Genomic DNA, 23,263 nt, shown 5'->3' with positions numbered 1-23,263 from the left:
TCGGCGCCATCAAGCGCCAGAAGTGCCTCCTCTACACCTACGCGTTCTTCGTGTTTGTCGCGCTCGCCCTCTTTGTCCTCATCACGATCACGGGCTTTGCCGGTGCGTCGACCGCCAACAAGTGGGACGACGCGACGTTCCCGGCCGAGGACGCCGAGGTCTCGGTCGCCGAGGCTTTTGATTCGGCCTACTGCAGCGTCATGGTCGACCACTACTGCGTGGCTGGCAGCCTCGGCGACGCCATTAGCATGTTCTCGCTCTCGTCGTCGCCGGTGCTCTCGTCCATTGTCTCAGCCTTCAACCTCAACGCCAACGACCAGATCGGCCTCAAGGGCGCGTGCGAGAACATCAATGCGACGGCGTCGAGCACGCTCGTCGGCCTCGACATGAAGAAGCTCCAGACGGTCTGCGCGGCGTGCCAGACGTCGACGCACATTGATTTCTCGGACCTCTACAAGTGGGGCCAGGACAACTGCCCGCTCACAACGTCGTCGGCGTCGTGGTGCCTCTCTTATATTCAGACCAACAAGTACGACAAGGCCACTGACGTCGTGTACCCCAAGTGCCGCCCGGCGGTCCTCGACCTCTTCAAGTCGTTTGCCAACAAGATTGCGATCGGCGCGCTCATCTTTGCGATCGCGGCGCTCGTCCTGCTCGTCATGTCGTGCGTTGTCGCGCGCTCGGGTGGCAAGAGCGGTCCGCTGGCGTCGCCCTTGATGGCGTAAGAGTCGTGGGTTGCTAGTAGTTTTAACGCACACTATGTCATGTATCTAGTCCATAGACCGACTGGTTGAGAATGTGGCTGGAATACCGTGATTGGGTGGTGGCTTCTGTGGTCCACGGTGGCGGAGTGAGCGAATGGTAAATGTGGTGCGGTCACACCACCTGCGAGGACGTCCGGCGACAAAACGGCTGCGCTCGTCGCACATATAGCTCGTGACGCTAGCTTCTTTCGATGGCGAGATGGAGCAACATACAAAATGACGCGTTAGAAACGGCCAATCCGCGATCGTCAGGGTGTCCGGACGCTCGGTGAGTGGGGGCTGGCGAGCTGCAGTACTGGTAGAAATCGAATTGACCTTGGCTTGGACTGCCACTCGGCGCCACATTCGCTTTTGCTTCGTTCTGCACCATACGACTATCGACGGCCTTGGCACACGCAACACGAAGGCACTGCCTGTCCGGGCAAACGCCTTCCCAAAGGGCCTACACGCGCCACCTTTGAGCCAACATACATGATGGCATTGTCGTCCTCCGTCATCATACGACACGCGCGGACGCTTCAGGCGGGCACTTCTTTGCCCGAGCCCCCTCGTCGCGCTTGGCAGCTTCCGACCCGGTGCTCCGGGCGCTGGTGCACTTCTTCTTCATCAAGGTGCACCCCGCTCTCGTCCGCGTGACGCTGCGCGATTTTGACGTCGAGACGGCGCTCGCTGCTGGCTTGTCCGAAGCCATTTTTGAGCGCAGCTCTATTCGGGCGCTCGAGATCGTCGGCCCTCGCACTGGTCGGCAAATCTTCAACATGGCGATGCCGCTGGTCGCATTTGCACGCGGCATGGCACCGACGATGCGTGCGCTGGCGGTGTCTCCATGTGCCTTCACTGACATCAACATGCAGCGGCTTAACATTTAATAGTCTCTCCACTACATGTAATTATCTAAATCTAATGACAACACAACACTTTTACTCTATGTATTGTTGATGACTTATTGGCCCAACAACCAACTTGACATCGCACACCTCCTACTACTCATATCGATACAATGGACGTTGTGGCATTCCTCACTCGAAAGAAGGAGGGATCATGGGTCAATGTATGGATCTAGTGCTCGCAACCAGGATGATACCGATCGAGGTGGCACATTGCACTGACGTGGCACGCTCGCGTGCAATAACCGACGCAACAGCCGGTTGGCCAGACGGTTAGAAAGGCCGGTTGTGGTCGGTTGAATCGACCAGAAATATCCTCGAAACGACAGTAGTTGTTCGGCGGACGGGCAGAACATGCAGCGCGGCGAGTCCAAGATCCGGTACGACCCAACGGACCACGCTAAGAAGCAGCTCGCAGCCAAGGAGCGCGCCAAGGAGCTCCGCGATGCGCGCCAGCGTGGCGTCGTCAACGAGGCCTGCACCTTTGCGCCCAAGTAAGATGCATGACGTCGCTTCGTCTGCCATGTCTGAGCGCTCGCGTAGAGTCAATCCGCGCCGCGAAGCCGACAACAACCACGAAGAGCAGTCGACGTCGGCGCCACCCGGGTCGCCACCAATCCGATCCAAGTTTAATGCGACGCAGCCGCCGCCGTCGCCGCCGATCAAGTCCAAGTTTCAGGCCACTGCGCAGCGTGACGCGAGCCCGCCGCCATCGCCGCCCAAGCGCCAAGCCAGCACGCTGCGCAAGCCAAACAACCAGCGCGTCCACGCCAACGACTCGTCCGACTCGCTCGACTCGCTCGCCGGGAACTACTCTCGGCCCACGTCGAAATCCAAGGCCGCGCCGCTGCCCGAGCCCGAAGAACCTCGTACGTGATCGGTCCGACTGCATTTTCTTATTGTCGTCTTGGTGCAGAGCACGACGCGCTCTCGCACGAGCTCAAATCTCGCACAGGCAAAGCGATACCACGCGAATCCAAGCCCAAGGCGGCGGCCGCGCCTCCCGCCGAGTGTCTTCGCAACTCGTCGTGCACGTGCCGCCAGTGCGACCCAAGCGCAACACCAGCGCCATTGGCGCGCCAGCGGCAAATGAAGCCGGCGCCCGCAGCCGACACCGTACTTCTCATCGTCGCTGCCGGCCTCGTAACATCACGCGCCCCATGAATAGACCGTGGACCAGAGCTCGCTCATCTTGCTCAAGGTACCTCACATCTTATTTCATAGCCACTAAGATGTATCTAGTCGAAAATGTCGCGTCGAAAGAGCCGCAGTGCCCCGACGCATGCAGCCTCGATGTTTGTCGACGAAGACAAACCTCGCCAGGTCATGCACTCGGCCCGGGACCCGCCGACCAAGCCGCTGCCCGTGCGAGCGCCGCCAGCCCGCGTCGTGCAGGAAGATCCACCCATGGCTGCATCGTCCAACGTCTTTTCCGGTGTCCCTGACGGCGTACGCGATGTAGAGCGCTGGATGAATGCACTCAACGTCGATTTGTTTAGGAGAGCGAAGTGCAGGACGACGGCGCCAACCACACGTGTCCCGACTGCCAGCGCCGGTTCAATGCGACCGCGTTTGCCAAGCACCAGGTACATAATGCATCGCATTGCAAGCAACTTAGTCTGAAAATGGTAGAAAATTTGCAAAAAAGTGTTTTCGGGCCCCAAAAAAGTCTTCAACATGGCGGTAAACGAGAATTGCATGAAAACATGGAAAATGGACAATATTGTCCATAGGCGGCGCGTCTCAAAGGCACAGAAGTCGAGAAGCTTTTGCAAGAGAAGGGCATGTCGCTCAAGGCCGTGACCGCGCCCAACGCCAAAGCGCTCTCCAAGGAGGAGCAAGCCATCAAGGCCAAGAAGGACGACTGGAAGAAGAAGAGCAATGCGTTCCGAGATGCGATTAAGGGCAGTCGCGAGTACGAGCAAGCGAAGAAGGAGGGCCGGTACCAACATATCAACATATCAACCGCCAGCCTTCTAACCCACTACACGCGTAGAGCACTGCCGCCGCCAAAACCCGCCGAGGTCGACTCGAGTTTGATTCAGTGTTCGTACTGCTCGCGCCGCTTCAACGATAAGGCAGCCGAGCGCCACATTCCTTACTGCAAGGAAAAGTCCGAGGTATCAATGTATCAAGTCGTTGCATCATAATGACCAATGATTGGTGCGTATAGCGCTCGGGGGGTGGGGCTAAAAAGCCGGCCGCAAAACCCGCCGCCAAGGCCGCGCCACCACCCAAGCCCGCGGCGCCTTCCAAGACCAAGAAGAAGTAGTTGTCCATATTCTCGCGACAATATAGCACGGCAATATAGTGGCTATCGCCAATACCTTAATCAGTGAAATGAGGGTTAGGGGACGGTGGCCTCGCGCGCAAGAAGAAACACCTTGTCTTTCGAGTGTAGGCGGGTCTCGCGGGGCGGCGACGTGTACACGTACGGTAGCAAATTGCCAAGGCGCTTGTGCGGACACCGGTAGAGCCCGAGGACGATCGCGTCGCTCGAGAGCATACGCAGCACCAAGTCCCCAAACGTGAGCCCGACAAGCGCCGATGGCAGCTCCACCAAGCGCAAAATCGGCGCGTCCGACTCGGAGCCCGCAAGCGCGTGGATGACTTCGGTGATGTACGGGTTGTAGAACGCTTGGCACAAGAGCAAGTCGAGACGGCTGTCGACAAAGACGCGCCCGGCAGCGTACGCCGGCGCCAGGTACGGAAGGTCGTCCGCACACACGTGGACGTCGCGCGGGCGGCAAAACTTGATGTTGCTGCCGCGCGTGAGGACCGCGACGCACGGCACTTCGTGGGACTCGGGCGTCTCGGCCGCCGAGTGTTGCCGTAACCGCGCGCTCATGCTCTGGATCGACGACGTACCGCGGAAGAGCGCTGGGTTCAAATTTGGGTAGTGGCATACCAGGTGATCTTGCACCGCCGAGAGCGGCACGCGGTTTGAGGCGTAAAACACCAAGTCGTCTTGGGCCGCCGCTGACTCGGCGTTGAGCGCGACATGCGCGAGGTCGCTGGCTGTTTCCAAGCACAGAAGCGACGTCACGACGCCGTAGTCGAGGAGACACGTGGTGGTGTCGCTACTCTCGTCGGTGCTGCTCTCGTTTCGAAAGTGCTGTTGCGAGTCGTACGGGTAGAGAAGGACGGCTTTGGCGTTGGGCGCGCCGACGCGGACGAGATCGGCGCACCGCAACGAGCTCCCAATGACAAAATGCACGTGACTTGGCAGCGCATAGTCGGGTGGAAAGTCATGAGGTGTCGGCGCCGTGTCACAAAGCAGCACGAGCGACGGGTACTGACCGTCAAGCTGATAGTACATACGCCGAAGACGATGGATGACGGGCACGATATGACGAAGGGACCCGCAGAGCACGACGTGTTGCGTGAGTGACTTAGTCGCCTTCTTCGTCGCGTGGCGAATGGCTTCGTCCAGCGACATGACCGACTCAAAGCCAAAGCTCCCTTGGTCGGTTGGCGACCGAATCGACTGGCTGAGGCGCTGGTGCAGCGGCGACTGCCGGTGGAGTAGGTTATTGGTTGAAATCAGCGGGTGATGCCGGAACGACGTCGAACGCGATCGGGACGAAGCGTCTTCGGCTTCGTTGTGCACCAGCATACTATAGTCGGCGAGGATCTGGTGCACGACGTACGAGGACGACGCGACGACAAAGCCAATGTCCCTACAGTAGTACATCCCAGTACATACTAAACCTCGACGACACGAGCGCACCCTTCAAGAATCGGCTTGTGAAACGGACCCAAACACACGCGGGGATGGCCTTCGTCTTTGTCGCGGCGGTACACCGCCAGCAAAATGCTCTCAAACCTACCGATGCGAATATGCTGGGATTCACATTTGCGAGCGTCGTACCCGTGGTAGACGCGCCGCGCTACGTCTTGAAAGAGGTGGCCGTCAAACGCTTCGGAAAAGACAATGGCGTAAATTTGCCGGCTCATGCCGCCAATGTACTACAGACAATCGTATCAACCACAGTATCAATATATCAACCATGTACCTCTTGGATCCACGGCGCGGGCCCGAGAATGTGCTTTTGGTACTTTTTCTCGTCGATCGACTGGATGAGGTTGAGAATGAGCGCGCAGGCCCCGGGGCACACGGTGCCACGCGCCACAATGTCGTCCTTCATGCGGTTCGTATGCAGCGTCTGCGTGGCGCCAATGATGTGCGAGAGGTCGTGGTGCGCGTCAGCAATCATTTGCAGATACGTGCGCACGCGCCGGCCGGTGCTGTCGGCGTAGTTGCGCACGCTGAGCGCCTGGAGCAGCGTCGAGGCGTCTTCGGCCGCGTGGTCGGCCGACTGGCGGTTCGCGAGCACAAACACCGCCTCCGCGTTCTCCAGGTGAACACGAGACCGGTCCTTCTCGAGCATCAACGAGCCTTTGAGGTACGTCGTCTTGGCGGCGTACGCGACGTTGCCAAGGAGGCGCGTCATGACGTCCGAGGGCGCGTCACGCCCAAGCACAACCACGTCAAAGTCCACGACGCCGCGACTCGGGTGGTAAAACTCGGTGAGAAAGTCCGCAAAGGCTTCGTGGGCAATGTGCCCCGAGACTACGACGTGGCTCTTCTTTGGACGGCCTCGGTACGCGTCGTCGTGGGCGTAGCGCGGCTTGTGAAGTGCGTTGAGGCGCGTGAGCTGGCCCGGGACGACTGTCACGACCGCCACGATGAGCCCCATCACAAAGACCTCACTCAAGGTCGTCGTCGCGACAATGTCCCCGTACCCTACCCCGTTGCTTGGTTGACGAGAGATAGTACACATGTATACGCACCAATCGTGGCCAACGTGACAAGGATAAAGTACAGGGCGTCGTGGAACTCGATGTTCCGAGTGCGCTCGGGGTAGTCTTCGAGCGCCTGGAAGATGCCGGCCGCGACAAAGATGATGGCGCAGATCGAGAACGTAAAGACACCCCACTGCACCTCGAACATGAGATGCGACAGCACATGTCGTCGACTCGACCTCGTAGTTGTATCCGTGCTTGCGGCTGCGAATGAGACGGTAGAGCCGAAGCACGCGCAGCGCCCGAAAGACGCGGAAGACGCGGAAGATTGTGAGCGCTTTCGAGTTTTGGGTTGTGCTCAAAAACTAGCAAAAATTAGAGTTCTAGAGACTGGAAACTAGAGTACCATGATAAACGCCGGTACGATCGTGATGACGTCAATGACGCCGTTCATCGACAAGACGAACTGCCACACGTCCTCGGTCGTGTAGAAGTGTACGAGCTACGCATGTCGTGAATACCACAGGCAAATGAGCCAAAGGCAAACATACATAATGCAACGCAAAGTAACACGTGAGTGTGATCTCGACGACTTGGATCTGCAGCGCGTCGTACATTGTTGGTGCGTAGAGCTGGGAGTACATGAGAGATGACAGTGATGCTCGAGATGTCGTACCTGGAAGAGGTAGAAGAGGCAGCAGAGGACGCTGAACGACGTGTTGATGAGCTCGAGGTAGACACCAACACGGCTACACGCAACATAACATTCTTACAAGCTGGAGACGAAGGCAGTGCTACCTCGTCATGTGGGCTTGCAGCTGCTCGCGGATCGTCGGCGCGTACACCAGCGTCATGCCCCGCTGCGAGCGCTCGCGGTACACGCGGTCCGTCGTCAAGCCATTAGCATCGGGCGCCGGAGTGGTCTCGTACTGCGTCGAAGAGCAGTCGATGCGCAGCTGATGGGAAGCCTCTATGCATGTACGCATGACGAAGCCATTGGATGACAAGCAGGTAGGAGGTGCGTACGAGGCCGCGCTGCGCCCATCTACAGAGTCAGCAAGAGCATGAGGAAGGCTCTCTGCCCACCACATACCTTGCTGCCAGCAGATCGCGACGCTTCGTCGTCTTCGGGAAGCATCGACGCGTCCGTGCTTGGTCGAGGCGTTCGGAGCTGCGTGTACGCCGGACCGCAGGTCGAGGACATGGTCGCGAGCTCGATCTCGACCTCGTGGTGGCCATGCGCGCTGGCCTCCAGGTGGTCGCAGGTCTCTACCCGGCTTCGACTGCTGATCTCTACCCGGCTTCGACTGCTGACCTCTACCCGGCTTCGACTGCTCGTCTCGATCATCTCGTCGGCTTGGTTGTCATCACCGCGCTGCCCCGGCTGCTTCATGCTGGCCGCGACGTTTCGCAGATTCTGGCGCCTGGAAATTCTCCATCTTGAAATAGTGTGAGAATTCAATTCAACGCCTCCTTTGGCGCCACACGACTTGGCGGAGGCTCCGAACAGTCGAGCCATGGTGCAGCACTAGAAATACGATAGTAAAATGCTACGTACTCTTTATGGGGTAGGTGTGCTCGACACCTCGTCGCTCCACCCAGCGACGCTCGCAACACGGCTGGCGAGATGTGACATGATGACACTGTTAAATAGTGTGCGAAAGAGTTGAAACCGTTTTGCGGTATCCGGCGCCCGCGTCCGGATACGGAAAGTATACTAAGCCCAAGCTTAATTTCACCGCGCGATCTTCAGTGTGGAATTTGCGACCGACCGATGACAGCGCTGGAGCAGCTCGCAGAGGTCTCGAGCCAGGAGGCGCCGCTGGCGACGCGGCTGCGCCACGTAGGGTCGCCGGGCACCGAGTACGACGTCCTCGAGAGCATCATGGCCATCGGCCGCGCCTACGACGAGAGCTACACGAGCAGCCCGGACGCGGTCGTCGACGTCGAGTACGACTCGGACGCTCGGCCGCTCAAGGCGCGCAGCCTTGGGAAGAAGGGCCTGCGCCGCGCCGGGCGACGCTTCGAGGCTAGCCCGAGCACAGACGATGAGCGACCTACGACACCGGCGACCCGTGCTGGCGACGGCCTCAAAGTCGAGCTCGGCCACAAGCCTGCCCCAGCCTCGGCACAAGAAGCGCTGGCGAACCGCGTGCGCCATTGGAAGGTCGTGGCCGGCGAGATCAAGGACAAACTCGAGGAGCTCGTCGAGACGAATGGATTCATCTTTACTGACGACCGCATTCTGCAGCGCTGCCTCGACTTTGCGGCGTCCATCCAGATCTGTAGCTTCCCACCGGTAACGCCACCGCGGACCGAGGGGGCATCCCGATCGCTGCGCCCAAACACTGTCGCGCAGCAACACGACCACTTTACGGCGCTACGCCTCGCATCGGCGCAGATTGCGAGTCCCCTCGTGCGCACCCCTCCACGGGTTGCGCGGTCGTTCGCCGCATTATCGAAAAAACGCAAGTTGGAGCCGGAAGACGAGCCAAGCGACGACGATGTCAAGCACGAGGACGCAGACGACGAGTTCAGCGACCCGTTCGACCCATCACGCTGCTATCTGTGCGGTCTCGAGCAGCACGACGCGCCACTCCTTTCGTGTTGCAATGCCACCTGTGGCAAAGGTACTTGATCTTTCAGCTTCCCAACCATCATGCGTCGTCCATTCAGTGGTCCACCGCTTCTGCGTCGGTCTCGAGCACACGCCCAAGAAGCCATGGCCATGTCCGTCGTGCTCGGGGTCGCCCACGATCGAGGTCTGCGCCGCGCTCCACTGCAAGCGCAAGAGCTCGCGTCGGTACTGCATCGTGCACAGCTGTCGCTTCCACGGGTGCGACTTTCGTCTGCGCGGGCGCGGGTATTGCCGTCGCCACGATACGTCCCAGAAGCGCACCTTGGCGCTCGCCAAGTGACCCTCTTTCTCATCCTATTTTATTCCATTGCACCACGGGATAGCACGTCCACCTCGTTTGCTCGTCAGCTTTTTCATATATACACGCACACAAAGCTCATCTATCGGCCCATGTCCGAGTCGAGGTCGTCGTCCGACTCGTAGCGCAGAAGCAATTTGGCGTGCTTGCCGCAGTAGCCCGCCTTCTTGGCGCGGAAGCCGCACGAGCCGTCCTTGCAGAGGTGGCGGCTGCAGTACTTGCGCGAGAGCACGCAGACGCGCTTGCATTTCTGGGCCAAGCACAAATTTTGCTCGCAGCTCGGGCAAAACCAGTCGCCTTCCGGGATATCCTCGAGCGGCGGGTTGAGACAAAAGAGATGGTACTCTACCAACATCGACGACGCGACGTCAGAGGACATAGGGCAGGAAGAAGGTACCGTGGCCGCAGTTGTTGTCGCACAAGAGCATTTGCTCGTGGGCGTTGTTCTCATGACAGATCTCGCACCCGATCGGCGTCGCGGCCCCGACCGGTGCGGCGTCGACGGCGCTGCCGTCGTCAGTTGCCTCCTTGACGTACTCGTCTCCATCGGCGCTAGAGATAGAGGCGTGAGACGACGATATAAGGTCGCGTCGACTACGTTTTCGTTGGCACGTACGTGCGTACACCCTGGAGATGCGACGGCGTCTCGGCCGCCGGCTTGCGGTTGGGCAGCGCATAGGGTGACGTCGACGGGCGCCGGCGCTTCTCGACGGCGATGGGCTCGACAAGGTGCTTGGAAAGCGGGCGCTTCCGGCCCTCAGTGTGCTTGGCGCGCGGCCCTACGCCAAGGTTGATCGATCGTATGACGACTCTGAGAGCAAGTGAATACCAGCGGTGGAGGATGACATGGACGCAACGATGCTGGCCTGCAGTCGGCCGACGTGCTCTTCGAGCGTCGTCGCCTTGAACTGGATGTCGGCCTCGGTGGGCGCCTCAGCGTTGAGCTTGCACACGGTGAGCGAGCTGAGAAAGTCCTGGACGTTCTGGAGGACCTCGAGAGGGCTCGTGTCGGGGCTCGCGAGCGCCGATGCGACTTTGGTTTTGAGGTCGGCGGCCGACGTGCGCCATGCGCTGAGCGACCGGCGCGCCGCCTCGAGCGCGACCATTTCGCCCTTTTGCCACGCGTCGTCGAGGACGCTGTGCGTCGTGCGCAGGAGGTGGTCGCTCGCGGTGCGCTGGTAGATTTTCTTTTGCGCCGAGAGGAGCTTGACGTTGATCGTCTCGAGCGCCATGGACGGGTCCGGCGGCAATAACGTCAGATCGAGCGCCTGCAGCGTGATGTCGCCGGCTTGGACCGCGTCGACGATGGTGTCGGCCGTCGCGTTTAATTTATGCAGCGTGTTCCAGAGCCGACCGGTCGACTCGGGCGACGCGCTGGCCGTGTGCATGAGCCCGGCGGCCGCGGTCTGCTGCTGGGAGCCCGGCACGAGCGCCGAGAGGCCGGCGCTAATGCGCGCGAGCTGGCGCATCGTCGTGAGCACGTAGTCTGTGAGCTCTTGTGTGCGGTCGCCGCTGGGCGGGCGGCGCACGCCTTCGCTCTCGTCGCCGCTCGAGTCGGACCTATGCAGCTGCGGCGTGAGCGGCCATGCATGCAGCTCGGCGACGACGACGGTACCCCATCTCGCAGAGCGCGGCCAGGCGGCCGAGGCCGCTCATGTGGTTCTCGATGTCTTGGGCGCCAAAGTTCATGACGGGCATCGCACGCGGGTTCGCACGGTGGACGAGCGGCAACCGACGTCCGGTGCGGTCGTGGGTTTATGGCGGTGGAGCCGACGATTTTTGGCCCGATACAAACCGCAAGTTCTTTTTTCGCCGCGATCGGGTATACTAACCGCAAGTCAACGAAAGACCGCCGTTGGCATACAAACCGCAAGTTAAACGACCACCATTTTAAAGAACGGCCAAGCGGGTGGCGACAGCTGATTGGCTACCGAGAGCGGTGGTGCGTCGCCCTGCCACCGCGTGCGCTGCACCGGTGCCGCCCCACCAGCGCTCGGTCCCACGAGTCCTTCACAAGGTGTCGATGAAAGCAGTGACGGCCTCGCGGTGTACGGGGTCGCACCTGCGGTGCGGCCACCGCACGCCCTGTCAGCCGACCCGATTTTTTCAGGCAAGCTTTTTGGACATCGACTTGTCTCGTCCCAGTTGGTGTCGTCGCCAACTTCTGTGCAAGTCTGTACAAATACTACTGTGTAGTAGTACCGGTAGTTGTGGAGAGCACAGAGTACACTAATTGTACTAGCTCCAGCGAGTGCCTTCCGTATCCCGGCAACGAACGCAGCCGGTTGACATTGCCGTTGGGTCGTCGAGGTGCCACGTGGCAGCGCCAGCCAGCAATCGAAAAGAAGACAGAAGATCCAAGGCTTTTCGCGCTGGTATCTTGGAGCCACTGGCCTTCACCAGCGGGCTGTCGTCGAATACAAAGCCTTTGTATCGGCGTTTGATATCGCTCTTTATTATTTAAAACGCAACTGAGCGCTTGCCACCCAGCGTCGTCGCAAACACGTTGGGATCTCAGAGACGGCGTTGTCATTGTTCATGGCGACGGCGGGCATGTGGCAGACGCGGTGCGAGGAGGCTGAGGTAGACCCTTCCTGACCGATCTTGTGGCCGCGGTGGATCGGCGCGTATGGGTAGCGGGCCAAGGCGCAGGCGCTGCGGGAGGCGGCGGCGTGGAAGAAGAAGTACATTGCCGAGCGTGAGCGCCGGCGGGAAATGACCAAGACGCTGGTCGTTGTGCTGCAGCAGGAGCAGAACAAGACGTCGCAGAACGAAGCGCTGGTGCGACGCTTCGCCAGCATCCTCAGGTGCCTCGACGTCTCGACGAGGCGGAAGGCTCATGTATCGATGCGTCAGCGACCCGAACGAGACGTCGGCGATCCTGAGCCCGACGCTGCCATCCTTTGACCTGGATGGCGACGACGAAGACTCGACCGACGACGAGCAAGGTCCGTCGAGCCGAGGCCGGCATACGTCGCCGCCACCGCTGCACCTGCTGCTGGACCAGCCGCCGGCGACCGTGCCCACGCGCTCGGTGCGGTCGAGCACGATGGACATTGGCCACGCTCCCTTCTCACTCTCGCCTCGGCACGATGCAAAGGAGGAAGGCCAGGCCATGATGCTCAACCTCCTCTACGCACGCACGTTCCACGCAGGATACCGGTCGAGCTCGAAGCGGCTGCAGACGCTCGCCAAGTCGATCACGTGCTTCCACGGCAAGCGCGATCGGATTTTCGAGCATTTCTTCATCGCTGGGATCCCAGCGTCGTCGTCGGCCATCGAGCCCGTGCTCGAGGGCGAGTCGCCTGTCGGCTTTTGGAAGCCAGCCATTCTCTTCCAGTACCCGCCTGCGGTAGTATTCTCACGGTAGCAGCAGACAACCAGATTTGGCGCTAGGCGGTCTATCCCTTGAATGACCAAGCAGTCAGCGGGTTTTGCTTCCCCGTCGGCGCACCGGCGTTTTCGTGCTCGGTCGCCGACGCCGAGAGCCTCCGTGGGTCGCTCATCTCGCAGTGGACGAGCGACGCTGCGAGCTGCTTTCGCCAGCTCCTCGAGGTCAGCTCTTCGAGTGCCCAGCGTTGCTTGATGTGAATGGACGTGTAGCCGTTCAACGCGCAGACGTACACATTCCGGCTCACGGGTTCGAAAGGCGAAGCGCTCTACGGGCTCTGCGCCGCCGTGCTCATGGACGCCGACGACCCGCCGCTCTTGCTCGACAGCGGCCATTTAGACGCGATGAACTCCGACTCGGATGCCGATGGGGTCGCGCCGAGCAAACCGCGGTCGCTGCCGCGCGATGCGACATTTCACTCGCTCGCCGGCATCTTGGCGTCCCCGCTCACGGACAAGGACGGCGCATTCTTTGAAGAGTCGCCCGTCGTGCTCACGCCGCGGAGCTACTGCGTCACGAGCAAGTACCCGTTCTACAAGCTCCACTACCACGTCGACTCGACTCGCTGTTTCCTCTTCTCAAATTGCATTCTAGTTTTTGCGTACGCTCATCGAAGCCGACATGCGCAGCCGGCAAGTCGCGCGCGAGGCCCAGTCGGCGCTGCACCGGCCGACGTTTGTCGACGTACCGTTGCTGTTTCGAGTGCCAGATGCACGGTTGTCTGGTGTAGGTGACGGTGCACCAGCCGTTGCTCGGGCTGACGCTCAAGCGCAAGGACGACGTGGGTCCGTCCGAGGCAGGTCTCTCGGAGAAAGACGTGCGTCTCTTGGATGCAATTGCGACGCCTGCCACCAAGGCGCCCGATGGCAGCGTGACGCTCACGGACGACCGACGTGCGATGGCGCCGCCGCCAACAAAGGACGTGGCGCCCCGCGTCTTCTACCGCAGCCGGAGCTGGTCGGCGTCTGGCAAGAAACGCGCCTTGCCCCTCAGTGCAGCGGCGGCGAGACCTCGCGTCCAGGCTATTGTCGACTCGGTGGAGGCGTCGATGGGCAAAGCCGGCGTCCGCGTCGGCGACCTTCTCGTCGCTATCAACGGCTTTCCCATTGGTATGTGGTCGGTTTGCGAAAGAATGTATGGTAAGTGTACTTGGCTAGGCGACCTTGCGTTTGCCGAGTCGTTGCGTCTTCTCGACTCGGCCAAGCGTCCGCTCAAGCTCCGCTTCCAGCGCATCGTGACAAAAGCTCCAAGACGGGCGTCGTCGAATGCGCGCTTGGAGCGCGGTCGCGGGTCGTCCACGGTCTTGGAAGTACGCTCAGCGGCATCACGCAGCGGCTGTTGATGCCACGCTTTTGTAGCTCTTGCGACGGTACCGCAGCATGAAGGTCGGCGAGGCCGGGTCCTGGACCAGCGTCCGGCTCGGTCATTGCGACGTCAAATACCAGGTAGACCCCTAAAGGTTGTATCAAGCGCGATTCTTTCGACTAGTTTCCAATGGCGCGCACGGACGAGTGGACTGTTGCCGTGCTGCTGTCGCTCCTCTCGGCCGACAACATTGTGCTCGTGCTCGGGCATTTGCTCTTGGAGAAGCAAGTCGCTATCGTCAGCGACTCGACCGCCAAGCTCGCCGCCGTGAGCGCCGCGTTTGTCGTGCTCCTTCGGCCGTTCCAGTGGCAGGTACGGCCTTTCTTGTCGCAAGGGAAGAAAATGAGGACTCTGTCTTGTCTTGTCGTAATGGTATATGACAATATTGTTGTGTCTAGTCGACGTACATTCCGGTGCTACCGTCGAGTCTGCTCGACTTTCTACATTCGCCCGTGCCGTACCTCGTTGGAGTCCACAACGGCTTTGCACACGATGAGTGGCCGGACGTGTGCTTTGTGCACGTCGAGGCTGACGACGTTGCGTCACCGTTTGCGCCGACGCCGTTTCCAACGAGCCGCGAGCTCGAGACGGTGCTCAGCGACTGCCAAGCCAAGATGCGCGCACTGCCCGCGCGGCCGCCCCACCCGTGGCACGACCTCTCGGGTCCCCATTTCCGACTCCTTCGCTCGTGTTCTCACATGTGGATTCAGATGCGGAGAACGATGTGCTCTCGCTCGCCGTGTCCAAGACCGAGTGTCTCTTCTCGACGCTGTGCGGCGCCATCACCACCCTTCCGCTGTTGCCCCACGCCAGTATGTACCGTTGACCATGCCTCGTCGATGGCTCATGCAAGTGGATCGTGTAGCCAAGTCGTCGTACGATGTCCTTCAAGAAGAGTTTGAAAAGGCCACAGCGGCCAGCGGCCACCGGCACTTTTACGCCGAGTTTGCCCAGACCCAGCTCTTTTGCCAGTACTGCGAAGCTGCGATGCACGACGTCGACCAAGCCAGTACCCCTACGCGCTAGACAGACGACTCTAAACGGGGGACGGTGTTAGATACAATGCGACTAGTAGTTGACGGCGTGCTTGATTGCCTCAAAGTTCTTGAGCGCATCGGGGAGGTACAGCTAGCCAACGAGTGAGTCCGACCGACTTGACGTGGTCGAGATGAGCATTACCTTTTCGTACGCGAGCGGGAACGGCGTGTCGTAGCCGCAGACGCGCTGGACCGGCGCCTCCAAGTTGAGGAAGCAGCGCTCTTGGATCGTCGACGCAATCTCGGACGCAAAGCCACCGGTTTTCTAGCCAGACAGTGAGGTGACGTCGGCGATCAAGATGCACACTGTACCGGGGCTTCATGGGACACGATGAGGCGACCGGTCTTGCGCACCGACTGCTCGACCGTGTCGACGTCCCACGGCGTAATCGTCTGCAGATCGATGAGCTCGCAGCTCACACCGGCCTCTTCGGCCATGTCGCACGCCTAGTCCAAGAGCCTCAGGATATATTGTGGAGCGCATAACGCCACGTACGTCTTCGAGGACGCGCATCTGCGCGCCCCAGCCGACAATCGTAATGTCGGTACCCGACCGCATAATGTCGGCTTGGCCGAGGGGCACGGTAAAGTCACCGACGGGCACGTCGCTCACCGACGCGCGGTAGAGCGCCTTGGGCTCGAAAAAGACAACCTACAGCGTAGGTGTGAGCACGGCAATAAGAAGTGAGAGCTCACCGGGTTGGGGTCGCGGATTGATGCGAGGAGGAGGCCCTTGGCCTGCGTCGGGTTGCGCGGAATGACGACCTTGAGGCCCGGCGTGTGCGCAAAGTACGCCTCGGGCGACTGCGAGTGGTAGTGCGCGCCGTGGCCGACAGCACCGTACGGCGCACGGAACGTGAGCTTGCCGCAGTCAAACTGGTTGCCCGAGCGGTACCGGAACTTGGCGGCTTCGTTCACAATCTGGTCAAACGCAGGAAAAATGTAGTCGGCAAACTGGATTTCCGCAATCGCCGTGCGGCCAATGCTCGCATAGCCGATGGCGAAGCCCGCGATACCTTGCTCGCAGAGCGGCGAGTTGAAGACGCGGTCTTCGCCAAACTGCTCTTTCAGGTCCACCGTGCAGCGGAAGACGCCGCCAAACGCCACGTCCTCGCCAAAGACGACCGCCGTCGGGTCGGTCTCCATGGCCACGCGCATCGCATCGTTCAGCGCCGTGAACATGTTCATGCGCTCCGTGACGAGCGGCGTCGAGGCGAACTGGCGGCGGAGCGTCGAGGACGCGAGCGTGCTGAGGCGGCGCGTCGAGGGCAGCATGGTGTGTGGTCGAGTGCGACAGACGACGAAATGCAAAGTGAAATCTCCAGCGTTCGTACTTCGAAGTACGAAGATTCCATGTCATCCGCCCGATAGTGCCGTTTGAGAGTGTCCTCCCGCCCCGCGTCCCGTCCTGCCCGTACGCTTTCACTTCGCACTCTATGCAATGTACAATGTACAATGTACGATGTATGGTACGAGTCGATCTCACGGCCGCCGGAATTCGGTACCCAGCTCGTACGTACGGCCACAGTGGGAGGCCTCCTTGAACTTCAAGGCTGTGACATGGCACGGCGCCGGCTGCATAAGCCCGTCGGCTTCCAGGGCGAGTTCCTTCCTCGGCGCGCTCGCCCTCGCACGGCCACAAGGCAAGGCCGGGCGACAAGGACGACTACGAGCGGTTTCTGGACGGCTACTGACTGGCCGGTCGCCGCGTTACCTGGGAGGTACCGTGCCGCACCCAGACGACACTGCAGGAGCGGTCATGAGTCATCTGTCACATGCGCCAGGCGCCAGGTGGCACACTTGCCGTGTGTATACAAACCCCAAGGTCTCTCTGTTGCAGGTTAATTGGCCGTTGCGTGGTGGCATACAAACATCAAGTGTAAAAGCGTCGGGCGATTCGAAGTGCAAACGAAGTTTTGAACATTTCTACTTTTGCAGCCTCTCGATGATGTTGACCTTGCGCCGCAGCCTCCTCGCGTCGACCCGCGCCGGCTTCCATAGCTCCCGTGCCGTGGCCATGCCTGAGATCTCGTTCAAGCTCTCCGACATTGGCGAGGGCATCGCCGAGGTCGAAGTGCTCCAGTGGTTTGTCAAGCCCGGCGACAAGATCGCGCAGTTCCAGAACCTCGTCGAAGTGCAGTCGGACAAGGCGACGGTCGAGATCACGAGCCGCTTCGATGGCACGATCACAAAGCTCCATTACGAGCCGGGTCAGATGGCCAAGGTCGGGAGCGCGCTCATCGACCTCGACGTCTCGGACGAAGTTGCGGCAGCCCAGAATGCCTCGAGCGCGCCCAAGTCCAAGGCGCCGGCCAAGAAGGTCGAGCCAATCAAGAAGGCCGCGCCGACGCCGACGCCGATCGTGTCGGCCCCGACGCCGGTATCTGCCGAACCCGTCGCGCGCCTCCCGATCACGCGCCCGTCGACCGGCGGCAAGTTTCTCACGACGCCGTCCGTGCGCCGTCTCGCGCGCGAGCACAACATTGACTTGGAAGACGTGCCGGCTGAGGGCGACCGCATCTTGAAGGGCGATGTCCTCAACTACATCAAGTACTTGGCCGAGAACAAGGCGGCTCCTGCGCCGGTCGCGACGCCGTCGGCTTCGTCGGTGGCCCCCGCGTCGGCATCGGCGACGCCTGCCTTTGAGTTTTTGACCGAGAGCACGACCGTGCCCGTGACGCGTACGAATGTGATACCATTCACCTCCCGTCTCATCTCTTGCCCGTAGCCATTCAAAAGATGATGGTCAAGTCCATGAACGCGGCCTTGAAGGTGCCCCACTTTGGCTACGCCGACGAGGTACACGCCTCTCGCATCGCTCTACATTCTATAACTCATCTCTTGCTCTCTCCGCAACAGATTGAGATGAACGCGCTCGACGAGCTCCGCAACACGCTCAAGCCGATCGCGTCGGCGCGCGGCGTCAAGGTCACGTACCTCCCGCTCATGATCAAGGCGGCGTCGCTCGCGCTCAAGTACTACCCGGTGCTCAACGCGTCCGTCTCGGAGGACGAGTCGAGCATCACGATGCACGCGCAGCACAACATCTCGGTGGCCATGGACACGCCCAAGGGTCTCCTCGTCCCGAACGTCAAGAACGTCGAGTCCAAGTCGGTGCTAGACATTGCTGAGGACCTCGCGCGTCTCCAGAAGCTCGGCGCCGACGGCAAGCTCGGGCCCGCGGACCTTACGGGCGGCACCTTTAGCCTCTCCAACATTGGCTCGATCGGCGGCACGTACATGAGCCCCGTCATCATGGTGCCGCAGGTCGCGATCGGCGCGCTCGGCAAAATCCAGACGCTGCCGCGCTTTGCGGCCGACGGCAGCGTCGTGCCCGTCAAGGTCATGAACGTCTCGTGGTCGGGCGACCACCGCGTCATTGACGGCGCGACCATGGCGCGCTTCTCGACCAAGTGGAAGGCGTATCTGGAGAACCCGATCGCGATGCTCACGGAGCTCAAGTAGAAAACCCAAGTGGTATAATTGTAGACAAAAAATGTTGCGTACGCTCCACCTTGCCGACTACATGGGTTTGATGATGACGCCGCGGCGGGACGCGGCGATCAGGATCTCTTGCATGACGTCCGGCGGCAGCTCGACAAAGTGCTACGCAGCGGTCGTGGGATAGGGTTACACAGAACAGACGGATACCGGGTTGGCAATGACGAGGCCAAAATTCGCCAAGACAAAGTCGATGCAGCATTTCTTGAGGTACTGCGCGTGCTGGAAGTAGGCCGTCTACGAACGGCACTACGTCTGGGAACGCTATTGTCGTCGATACCTCGAGCAGTTTGGTGATGTTGCTCGGCTCGATGCTCTTTTGAATCGCCCACTCGCACTTTCTATTGCAAAATGTGACGTTAGCACCGAGCAATGTCCGTACAGCTTGAGGTTGTCGAGAAGGAATTGGTCGGCGAGCGCCATGAGCTCGAGCACAAACTCTATGTATCAATCTATCAGCACAAAACGCACCAATCGATAGCATGCTCAACCAATGTCGAGCGCCGCCGGGTACTCGAGCGCGACGACTGCGTCCGTGTAAATGTACTCGAGCATCGCGACAAACACCGGATGCTAGTCCATATACAATATTGTCTGTTGGAACAAGATGTAGATGTCAACGTACGCGGGTGTGGGGAAGCACAATCTCGGTTGCTGTGCTCTCGCGCATGCTGCCGTTGAGCATTGCGTCCAGCGGCTCGCAGCGCACCATGAGAATGCACCGGTGCGCGTACACTGGGCGGTCATCGACGAGAAACGTCACGTCGCTGCGACTCGGGTTGTTTAAGAGTGAGCCGAGGTCGCGCCCGAGCGAGCTGCGCACGACTGGCGCGAGAGCCCGCTGGATGGGCCCCGTGACACAAACCGTGTGGTAAAACCCAGCGGCAATCTACTTGCCCATAGCGCAAGGCGACTCGGAACAAAAGACGAGTACCTTGCGGACTCGGACGTCCCGAAGCGCTTCAATGTACGTCGGGAGCGCAGCATCCACGTTGTTGTCGGTGCCAAGCTGGCCGTGGTTGTTGCGGCCGAACGGGTACACGACGCCGTTGTCACGCAGCGCCAGTGTGTGGTAGCAGCCGCACGCGACGTCGACGATCGTAAACTCGCTCAGCGTCGCGACAAGCTACCATGTAAGCCTGTCACTCCATACGAAAGCGTCGACATTTTTGGCGTAGTAATGTACCGTCGGACGGTACATGTTTTGCTTGTGCCCAAGCCCGAGCTGACCAAAGTCGTTGCGGCCAAATGCGTAGAGCTTGCCGGCTTGGGTGAGCGCCATCGTGTGGTAATAGCCGCACGCGACGTGCACGACAACGTCCGTGTCCAAGGGCGCACTGATCCGGACAGGCGACGCTTTCACACCCGGCGACTCGACGCCGAGCTGCCCAAAGTCATTTTTGCCAAAGGCATAGACGCCGCCATTTGCTATTTCAGAGATACCATCAGAACCGGAGGGAGCGACGGTGACGTACCGAGCGAGACGACGCTGTGGTACTGCCCGCAGGCGACCGAGAGCACTTTTTGGCGGCTGAAGAACGGAATTGGCGTCGGCACTTGCTTGTCGAGCGCATCCGGAATGCCCAGCTGCCCGAAATCGTTGCGGCCAAACGCATACATTTCGTTGTCTTCGGTCACGGCGATCGTGTGAAAGTAGCTGCAAGAGACTTTGAGGACGCTCTTGCCGACGAGGCCGTCGACCAGCGTCGGTACAGCGACCGGCTGCGTGTTGCCGTGGCCGAGCTGCCCCCGTGCATTGTACCCAAACGTGTAGACGTCGCCGGTCTCTAACAGGCCATGATGCACTGCATATAATGACGTGGACGGCACCCGTGACGGCGACGACGTGTTCGCAGCCGTTGCCAGCGCTGAGTTTGACGACTTGCTTCTCGCAGAGCGCCATGAGCGCTTTAAAGGACGTGACGCGCTGGGCAGTGCCAATGCCGCACTGGCCGCTACGTTATAGCATCGATGCTACATAGTCTCGATGCGAAATTGCGCACCTGTCGTTGTAGCCGCATGCGTAGACGTCGCCGTTGCCTAGCCAGCGTGTGAGCTATAGCCATAGCGGCGAAACGTACTGCAGAGCAGCACAGTGTTTTCGTTGCCACAAGCGACGTCGACGATGTTCTTGCCGACGGCAAACTCGAGCTTCGTGGGCACAAAGCGCGTCGTCGTGTCGCCGTGGCCGAGCTCACCGTACGAGTTCTGTGCGCGGCCTCGGCTTAGCCCATGGCAACGTCTGCGTATTCGCATCGTACCTGGCCAAAGGTGAAGACCGCGACTTCTTCCTCGTCGGCTCCGCCCATGCGTGCTGCTTCTTCCATCTATCCGGATTTTGGATCCACGACCGGATACGCACTTCAGCAAATAGTGTGGAAACGTGAATAGAATACAACTATGAATTAGAGTGAAATCGAAATAGTGTGACCATAGTCGACATGCATCACTGCGCTGGCGCCACTCTTCGTTAGCTTACAACGTCCTGCGTGCGTAGTACACTCGACAGTCAGGGCTACGTTCTCTCTAGTTCTCTCTTGTGTGCAACGACGCTGTCAGGAAATGTAAAATCTCTCGCGACCGGTACGCTAGCGGAGCAACTCAGAACTCATCGCACGATGGCCGTGAAGGTCGTGCCTCCATCGATAGGCCCAAAAAGCGTCAATATTAGGTGCTTTGGAGGTCGCTCTCGGGCGTCGAGGGCACAACGAATGAAAATATCCAGTGATGCGGTGATCGTGAGCTGTGATCGTGGTCATGGATCGTGGTACCGGTAAGAAACGTGCACCACTGGCTTGGTTGCCAGCGCGCCGCTCTGATTCGGCCCTTGGACAGCCGCGAGCAAGTCGCTCGGAGCAATCCTTTGAGCTTCGTTGGCCACAGTACTTGGCCGTGCAAGTATTATTCTCTTTGGTCGACAAAACACTCGACGCGTTCGCTCGATGGAAGTGGGAAAGCTAGCAACTTGGCACAAGGATGTGCTGATGGCTGCTGACCAGCTCCTTGATCCATCAGCTTTGTCTTGGGTTTTGTATGCAACACACGGCGTCCTGTCTATTACTCGCATGTGTGCAGTCTTGTTTGTCCCACCTGGGTTAAACGTCCTTTCCCCCTCCATTGCGGGCAAGTGGTGCCGGTTTCGCCCATGGCATCCCGATTTTCTATTGTATGACTTGCTTCTATGTATGTCATATAAAGCAAAACACAAATTCGATGGGAAAAACAGCCGTGGAAAGTGTAAATCCCATGGTGGCGCCACGACGTTGGAAGACTCCACGACACCCATTTGTCCGAGTACTGGGTCTCGGGCTCGACCAGTAATGGACATGGACCTCTTTGACACGGTCGATTACGTCGCGTCCGGAAGCCTCCTCGGGCTCGCGGCCCTCGTGCTGCTCGCGCTCTACGTCAAGCACCGCCGCGGCGTGCTCTCGGCGCCGCCGCTCTACGTGACCTTCTCCATGTTTCTCTCGCTCATGCTCTGGAGCTTCTTCAGCATCGTCTTCATGTACTTTGAAGAAAGGTCGTTCGACAACGACAACGACGCTGCTTCCAGTGATCCCAACAGCACTCTGCGACGCTACCGCCGGAGCTGCCAGCACACCAAGAACATTCCGCTCCAAGTACTCGCTGACGCGTTCCTCCTCTCGCTCGAGCTGTGGGTGCTCGTCGCGTCCTTTGAGCTCTACACGAGCATTGCGTACCACCACCTCTTGGCACGCCAATCGCGCACCCACATGCGCAGGATCGTCGTCGGCTACTCCAAGCTCGTGTATGGCCTCACGGCCGTGTACGTCGTCGTAGTCTTCTTTACGAGCCTCTCGCCCACGGCAACCCACAGCGTCTTTTGCTGGATCGTGAGCACCACGGTTGTCTTTGATGCGCTCGCCGCGATCCTCGCCGGCGGCTCGCTCATCTGCGTCTACATCTTCCTCCGTCGCTCCATCAACCGGTGGCCGCTTGCTCGGCAGCGGGCCATGCGCCGCGTCCAGTGGTTCATTCTGCTCTTGATTGCGCTCTTTGTCTTCTTCTGCGTCCCGTTCCTTGTCAAGCGCCTCGACTGGACGTTCCGACAAGCGACCAACAACTTGAAGCGCAATCGCACGCGGTCGTCGGGCGGGTCCAGGGCCAAGTCGGGGCATTGGCGGTACATTTTTCACATCATCAACTTTCTCCTTCCGTGCGGTCTCGGTGCGCTCCTCGCGCTCGATTGGTTCAAAGCCGCGTACCCAAAGCCCGACGAAGCCGCCGGTGTCGACGAGATGCAACCCCCAACGCCCGTTCATTTGCTCTCGCCAGGCCCGTTGGACGACTATGAAGTCGAAACAACGAGGAGCGACGACGGCCGCCGACTGTCGCGCGACGGGCGAGTGCTCTACGTGTCATAGAATAGGAATAAGGTCAGGATTTGATTATAACGACGAGTGCTTTTACTACGAGTACTACCCAAGGACTACGATCTCCTGGGTGTGCGGCTCGCTGTTGGTGCCCTGAGAAGACTACAGAGTGAGCTTGTTGTTGCTGCGCCGTCGACAACTCCATCTACGAGCTGCGTTAGGGAATAAATGCAAAGGTTGGCGCCAAAAATCGTTTGATAGCGACAACTTACGCAACTTTGACGTGACAACCATGTGTC

The 23,263-nt window shown here is 59.8% G+C and overlaps 10 protein-coding genes across 12 annotated transcripts; 6 read left to right on the top strand and 4 right to left on the bottom strand.

The window, feature by feature from the left end:
* Position 1: 1 nt before the first annotated feature.
* SDRG_02000 (hypothetical protein) lies at positions 2-815 on the top strand. The gene has a single exon (XM_008607559.1). It carries the CDS (start codon positions 201-203, stop codon positions 723-725), a length of 525 nt encoding a protein of 174 aa, XP_008605781.1. The 5' UTR covers positions 2-200; the 3' UTR covers positions 726-815.
* Positions 816-2,005: 1,190 nt separating this feature from the next.
* SDRG_01999 (hypothetical protein) lies at positions 2,006-3,923 on the top strand (the record flags this gene model as incomplete). Its single annotated transcript, XM_008607558.1, has 10 exons — positions 2,006-2,145; positions 2,195-2,520; positions 2,568-2,767; positions 2,820-2,852; positions 2,894-3,100; positions 3,151-3,237; positions 3,284-3,334; positions 3,385-3,593; positions 3,648-3,771; positions 3,825-3,923. The coding sequence occupies 10 exons, from the start codon at positions 2,006-2,008 to the stop codon at positions 3,921-3,923; spliced, it is 1,476 nt and encodes a 491-aa protein (XP_008605780.1).
* On the bottom strand, positions 3,923-7,799 carry SDRG_01998 (hypothetical protein). The gene is made up of 12 exons (XM_008607557.1): positions 7,491-7,799; positions 7,424-7,442; positions 7,196-7,367; positions 7,074-7,146; positions 6,949-7,029; positions 6,804-6,899; positions 6,637-6,762; positions 6,446-6,590; positions 5,668-6,398; positions 5,523-5,620; positions 5,382-5,477; positions 3,923-5,331 (listed from the first exon to the last, which is right to left on the bottom strand). Exons 1-12 carry the CDS (start codon positions 7,788-7,790, stop codon positions 3,999-4,001), a joined length of 3,270 nt encoding a protein of 1,089 aa, XP_008605779.1. The 5' UTR covers positions 7,791-7,799; the 3' UTR covers positions 3,923-3,998.
* A 372-nt stretch (positions 7,800-8,171) lies between these two features.
* Positions 8,172-9,315, top strand: SDRG_01997 (hypothetical protein; the record flags this gene model as incomplete). Its single annotated transcript, XM_008607556.1, has 2 exons — positions 8,172-9,027; positions 9,074-9,315. 2 exons carry the CDS (start codon positions 8,172-8,174, stop codon positions 9,313-9,315), a joined length of 1,098 nt encoding a protein of 365 aa, XP_008605778.1.
* A 2-nt stretch (positions 9,316-9,317) lies between these two features.
* SDRG_01996 (hypothetical protein) lies at positions 9,318-11,107 on the bottom strand. Its single transcript, XM_008607555.1, has 5 exons — positions 10,949-11,107; positions 10,163-10,893; positions 9,932-10,112; positions 9,731-9,885; positions 9,318-9,678 (listed from the first exon to the last, which is right to left on the bottom strand). Exons 1-5 carry the CDS (start codon positions 11,029-11,031, stop codon positions 9,416-9,418), a joined length of 1,413 nt encoding a protein of 470 aa, XP_008605777.1. The 5' UTR covers positions 11,032-11,107; the 3' UTR covers positions 9,318-9,415.
* A 764-nt stretch (positions 11,108-11,871) lies between these two features.
* On the top strand, positions 11,872-15,115 carry SDRG_01995 (hypothetical protein; the record flags this gene model as incomplete). The annotated part of the gene is made up of 13 exons (XM_008607554.1): positions 11,872-11,916; positions 11,971-12,140; positions 12,190-12,685; positions 12,730-12,888; positions 12,937-13,275; positions 13,319-13,408; positions 13,455-13,833; positions 13,882-14,033; positions 14,083-14,169; positions 14,213-14,401; positions 14,488-14,752; positions 14,800-14,901; positions 14,955-15,115. 13 exons carry the CDS (start codon positions 11,872-11,874, stop codon positions 15,113-15,115), a joined length of 2,634 nt encoding a protein of 877 aa, XP_008605776.1.
* Positions 15,116-15,118: 3 nt separating this feature from the next.
* Positions 15,119-16,481, bottom strand: SDRG_01994 (2-oxoisovalerate dehydrogenase subunit beta, mitochondrial). The gene is made up of 5 exons (XM_008607553.1): positions 15,823-16,481; positions 15,623-15,778; positions 15,439-15,573; positions 15,269-15,391; positions 15,119-15,217 (listed from the first exon to the last, which is right to left on the bottom strand). Exons 1-5 carry the CDS (start codon positions 16,399-16,401, stop codon positions 15,158-15,160), a joined length of 1,053 nt encoding a protein of 350 aa, XP_008605775.1. The 5' UTR covers positions 16,402-16,481; the 3' UTR covers positions 15,119-15,157.
* Positions 16,482-16,614: 133 nt separating this feature from the next.
* Positions 16,615-18,649, top strand: SDRG_01993 (hypothetical protein). Its single transcript, XM_008607552.1, has 3 exons — positions 16,615-17,807; positions 17,855-17,925; positions 17,986-18,649. Exons 1-3 carry the CDS (start codon positions 16,886-16,888, stop codon positions 18,589-18,591), a joined length of 1,599 nt encoding a protein of 532 aa, XP_008605774.1. The 5' UTR covers positions 16,615-16,885; the 3' UTR covers positions 18,592-18,649.
* On the bottom strand, positions 18,584-20,953 carry SDRG_01992 (hypothetical protein). 3 transcript variants are annotated; one of them, XM_008607551.1, is made up of 13 exons: positions 20,889-20,953; positions 20,709-20,835; positions 20,631-20,667; positions 20,458-20,582; positions 20,103-20,414; positions 19,814-20,055; positions 19,562-19,753; positions 19,253-19,516; positions 19,119-19,200; positions 19,010-19,067; positions 18,908-18,968; positions 18,778-18,864; positions 18,584-18,732 (listed from the first exon to the last, which is right to left on the bottom strand). In XM_008607551.1, the coding sequence occupies exons 1-13, from the start codon at positions 20,934-20,936 to the stop codon at positions 18,649-18,651; spliced, it is 1,719 nt and encodes a 572-aa protein (XP_008605773.1). In that variant the 5' UTR covers positions 20,937-20,953; the 3' UTR covers positions 18,584-18,648. The 3 variants fall into 3 exon arrangements, with proteins under 3 accessions (XP_008605773.1, XP_008605772.1, XP_008605771.1); XM_008607550.1 differs by having other exon boundaries at positions 18,908-18,964; XM_008607549.1 differs by having other exon boundaries at positions 18,908-19,067.
* A 924-nt stretch (positions 20,954-21,877) lies between these two features.
* On the top strand, positions 21,878-23,131 carry SDRG_01991 (hypothetical protein). The gene has a single exon (XM_008607548.1). It carries the CDS (start codon positions 21,948-21,950, stop codon positions 23,013-23,015), a length of 1,068 nt encoding a protein of 355 aa, XP_008605770.1. The 5' UTR covers positions 21,878-21,947; the 3' UTR covers positions 23,016-23,131.
* The last annotated feature ends 132 nt before the right edge of the window (positions 23,132-23,263 follow it).

Source organism: Saprolegnia diclina, assembly GCF_000281045.1.
Source record: "Saprolegnia diclina VS20 unplaced genomic scaffold supercont1.4, whole genome shotgun sequence".
Taxonomy (NCBI): Eukaryota; Oomycota; class Saprolegniomycetes; order Saprolegniales; family Saprolegniaceae; genus Saprolegnia; species Saprolegnia diclina.
This window is presented reverse-complemented; position numbering and strand designations above follow the sequence as displayed.

Coding starts and splice junctions, on each gene's coding strand:
- SDRG_02000 (XM_008607559.1), top strand. CDS start 201: ATGGTCGACCACTACTGCGTGGCTGGCAGCCTCGGCGACGCCATTAGC.
- SDRG_01998 (XM_008607557.1), bottom strand. CDS start 7,790: ATGAAGCAGCCGGGGCAGCGCGGTGATGACAACCAAGCCGACGAGATG. Junction 7,147..7,195: donor CTGCAAGCCCACATGACGAG/GTAGCACTGCCT, acceptor TGTTGCGTGTAG/CCGTGTTGGTGTCTACCTCG. Junction 5,332..5,381: donor CACAAGCCGATTCTTGAAGG/GTGCGCTCGTGT, acceptor GTACTACTGTAG/GGACATTGGCTTTGTCGTCG.
- SDRG_01996 (XM_008607555.1), bottom strand. CDS start 11,031: ATGCCCGTCATGAACTTTGGCGCCCAAGACATCGAGAACCACATGAGC. Junction 10,113..10,162: donor CATGTCATCCTCCACCGCTG/GTATTCACTTGC, acceptor ACCTTGGCGTAG/GGCCGCGCGCCAAGCACACT. Junction 9,886..9,931: donor ACGTACGTGCCAACGAAAAC/GTAGTCGACGCG, acceptor CTCTATCTCTAG/CGCCGATGGAGACGAGTACG.
- SDRG_01994 (XM_008607553.1), bottom strand. CDS start 16,401: ATGCTGCCCTCGACGCGCCGCCTCAGCACGCTCGCGTCCTCGACGCTC. Junction 15,574..15,622: donor AGATGCGCGTCCTCGAAGAC/GTACGTGGCGTT, acceptor CTCTTGGACTAG/GCGTGCGACATGGCCGAAGA. Junction 15,392..15,438: donor TCGTGTCCCATGAAGCCCCG/GTACAGTGTGCA, acceptor CTGTCTGGCTAG/AAAACCGGTGGCTTTGCGTC.
- SDRG_01993 (XM_008607552.1), top strand. CDS start 16,886: ATGAGTCATCTGTCACATGCGCCAGGCGCCAGGTGGCACACTTGCCGT. Junction 17,808..17,854: donor CACGACCGTGCCCGTGACGC/GTACGAATGTGA, acceptor TCTTGCCCGTAG/CCATTCAAAAGATGATGGTC. Junction 17,926..17,985: donor ACTTTGGCTACGCCGACGAG/GTACACGCCTCT, acceptor TCTCCGCAACAG/ATTGAGATGAACGCGCTCGA.
- SDRG_01992 (XM_008607549.1), bottom strand. CDS start 20,936: ATGGGCGGAGCCGACGAGGAAGAAGTCGCGGTCTTCACCTTTGGCCAG. Junction 20,583..20,630: donor GCATGCGGCTACAACGACAG/GTGCGCAATTTC, acceptor GCTATAACGTAG/CGGCCAGTGCGGCATTGGCA. Junction 20,056..20,102: donor CCACAGCGTCGTCTCGCTCG/GTACGTCACCGT, acceptor TCTCTGAAATAG/CAAATGGCGGCGTCTATGCC.
- SDRG_01991 (XM_008607548.1), top strand. CDS start 21,948: ATGGACATGGACCTCTTTGACACGGTCGATTACGTCGCGTCCGGAAGC.